The sequence below is a fragment of the Pinus tabuliformis genome, chromosome 4_1 (genome assembly GCF_031772625.1).
Source record: "Pinus tabuliformis cultivar Carrire ecotype Pingquan chromosome 4_1, CPIR1, whole genome shotgun sequence".
Classification (NCBI taxonomy): domain Eukaryota; kingdom Viridiplantae; phylum Streptophyta; class Pinopsida; order Pinales; family Pinaceae; genus Pinus; species Pinus tabuliformis.
This window is the reverse complement of record NC_142303.1, coordinates 692,840,520-692,843,070: the sequence shown is the minus strand read 5'-3', so window position 1 is coordinate 692,843,070 and position 2,551 is coordinate 692,840,520. Positions and strand designations below refer to the sequence as shown.

The following is a 2,551-nucleotide window of genomic DNA, read 5'->3' as shown; positions in this document are numbered from 1 at the left end:
TTTTTATTTAAAAAAATTACGGTAATAAACATGGAAATCGCCAAAGTTCCCATCTTCGATGACAATTTTTTCCATGATAAAGAGGGCGCATCTGAGCACAGATTGTTAGAACCGAACTCGTGAGAAACGTAGGGTAGGCCGACTGCGTAACAATGGATAAAGGGCATAGGTTTTTGGTGAAAGTTCAAGTTGACTGCACCACTGGATTGAAAGTGAAACCAAAAACTTTGGGTGACCGCAGAATTTGGATATTGGGGGTTTCATCACGAGTGGGGTCTTCATTGAAGGTGGGCACAAAAAAAGATAAGCGAATGCTGAATCAGGCGTAAATCGTGATGATTGTATGATGACCGATCACCTAAAGATAATAATTATATATTTGACAAGGGAATCCTCCGGGTACTCGGAACCAACCGTGTTTCCGTGGAAAACACTGTACGTACAAACGACAAAGCTAACAGACTGCCATAAATGCTTTATAAAGCTAACGAAGAAGAAATTTATAAATAATTAAAAAGTCTGAACCTATTTTTAAATAGAAACTCGAAATTCGAAGTTTTTAACCTTTCAAACAATAATAATGTCTCGATGATAATCTTTTAACCTAAGTCTGAACCTATTTTTAAACAGAAACTTGGGATTCTCATAATCTTTGAGTAATAAAGATGAAACTCTCCCGTAACACTTCAATACTTGAAAGGCCCAAACTTAATTGCATTCCTATTTGAATATGAATGTACGGAACCTATAAAAACCTTGGTAACTATCCAGTTGAGATTCCATATCCAATTTAAAGTCGCTGGTGTGGTGAATTAAAAAACTCTTTAAAAAGTCTAAAGCACATATATCTCATTGCAAGTCGGATAGTGCATATTCAAACTATAGTGAAATCAAAGCTTTTTAAGAGGTGTAAAGCACATGTATTTCATTGCAAGCTTGAAATGTTGTACTCTGTTGACAAAGTGAGCCACTTACAAAATTAAACAAAAGCGCATGTACTCACTGAAGTGCCCCACTGACACAACCGACCTAATCTTTGTTCATAAACTAAACACCGCCAAATCAAGTCACAACAGGGTTGCCAAATATGAAAAGCATAATTCAGTCTAATTTAATTCCGTCTCGTCTGTCAAATGCAGTATTGAGGATACTTTGAGTGTGGTTATATATATATATATATATATATATTCTCGAGAAGATAAGGTATATGTATGTAAATATTTCTTTGAATCTAATATAAATTTTATATACATGTGTTTTGAAAAGTTTGAAAATTTCACCTCTTCCACTTATTTTTAAAGATAGTAATGGACCAAAACTACTATTATAAAAATGATGTTGCATGCCTTAAATTTCCACCAAATTTGACTTCTGGTAAACTTGGACAACTCTATTGTATAGAGGACCACATAAGAACCTATTAGAATAATGGGGAGCTAAATGGACCGAAGAGAACACTGTTACATTGAGTATATGTCTACTAAATTTGACTTCTAAATGACGAAACAATTAGGAGGCAATAATAGGGAGCTATAAATGCCCCCTATCTCATGTTGTTTATTCCACATGAGTAGCAGCTTTTCGTATTATAGTGAACGTAAAAACCATTTCGACTACGTCACCATTCTCCTATCATGTTCCGGCGACCTATGGTAACAACCCGCAAGCGCTGGACGGAACCCTGAACCCCAATTTCTGTGATCGCCCAACGTTTCGACGTCCTTCATTTTGATCTGCATCTCGCGGTTCCATAATCTCGAACTTCCTGGCAAGTTCTACGCCCTTTGTGCATTTTCAGGCGGTTGGTCTCCAATTGTTTGTCCCGCGTTTGAATCTTGTAACCCTGCATCCACCTCGGCGATTTCCTTTTTCTCCAAAGGAGAATAATTATGGGATCGATGGGCTCGTGCGCCCGGTGGACGGAGGTGGTGAGTCCCGACTTTATTAGGGTTGTCTACCTTAACGTCCACGTAGACGAATTTCCAGGGCCGGTCAGAGCCAAGCGACTGCTGCAAAACCACCCCGAACATTTCATCCGTACCTCGCGTGATCTGTACGGAGCCATCTACCCGGCGTTGCAGACCGAGGAGGAGCTCCAGCTAGGCGAGCTGTACTTTCTGCTGCCGCTCTTGGCCCTCCAGTCGGCCGAGAATTTGTTGCCCTTGGCGACGAGGCTGTACGCCGCTGCCAGAAAAGAGGCATCCAGTGAGTCGCAGCGGCGGCGGAGCGTGGATTCGACTTCCAATCTGTCCGCCGAGGTGTGGAGGTGCGATGATCCGGAGGTTAAAGATGAATGAAATGCCTTATTTACCAATTTATTAATTATTTACATGGTAAATAAAAATTGCCTAATGGTGTTCATACCATCCAACTGTCTATCTCTACGATCTAAAATTTCTTTTCTTATTTGGATTCGACTCCCTAGAAGATTCTGTATATTCAAACAGACAAGTTGCGTAGTGGTGTTCATAACATCCATCTGTCGTCTCTACGATCTAAAATTTATTTTCTGATTTGGGTTCGATTCCCTAAAATGATTCTGTATGTCCAA

At 39.8% G+C, this 2,551-nt stretch overlaps 1 protein-coding gene across 1 annotated transcript; it reads left to right on the top strand.

Moving 5' to 3' along the window:
* Positions 1-1,440: 1,440 nt before the first annotated feature.
* LOC149178025 (uncharacterized) lies at positions 1,441-2,297 on the top strand. Its single transcript, XM_089423527.1, has one exon. The coding sequence runs from the start codon at positions 1,890-1,892 to the stop codon at positions 2,295-2,297; it is 408 nt and encodes a 135-aa protein (XP_089279653.1). The 5' UTR covers positions 1,441-1,889.
* Positions 2,298-2,551: the final 254 nt, after the last annotated feature.

Coding starts and splice junctions, on each gene's coding strand:
- LOC149178025 (XM_089423527.1), top strand. CDS start 1,890: ATGGGATCGATGGGCTCGTGCGCCCGGTGGACGGAGGTGGTGAGTCCC.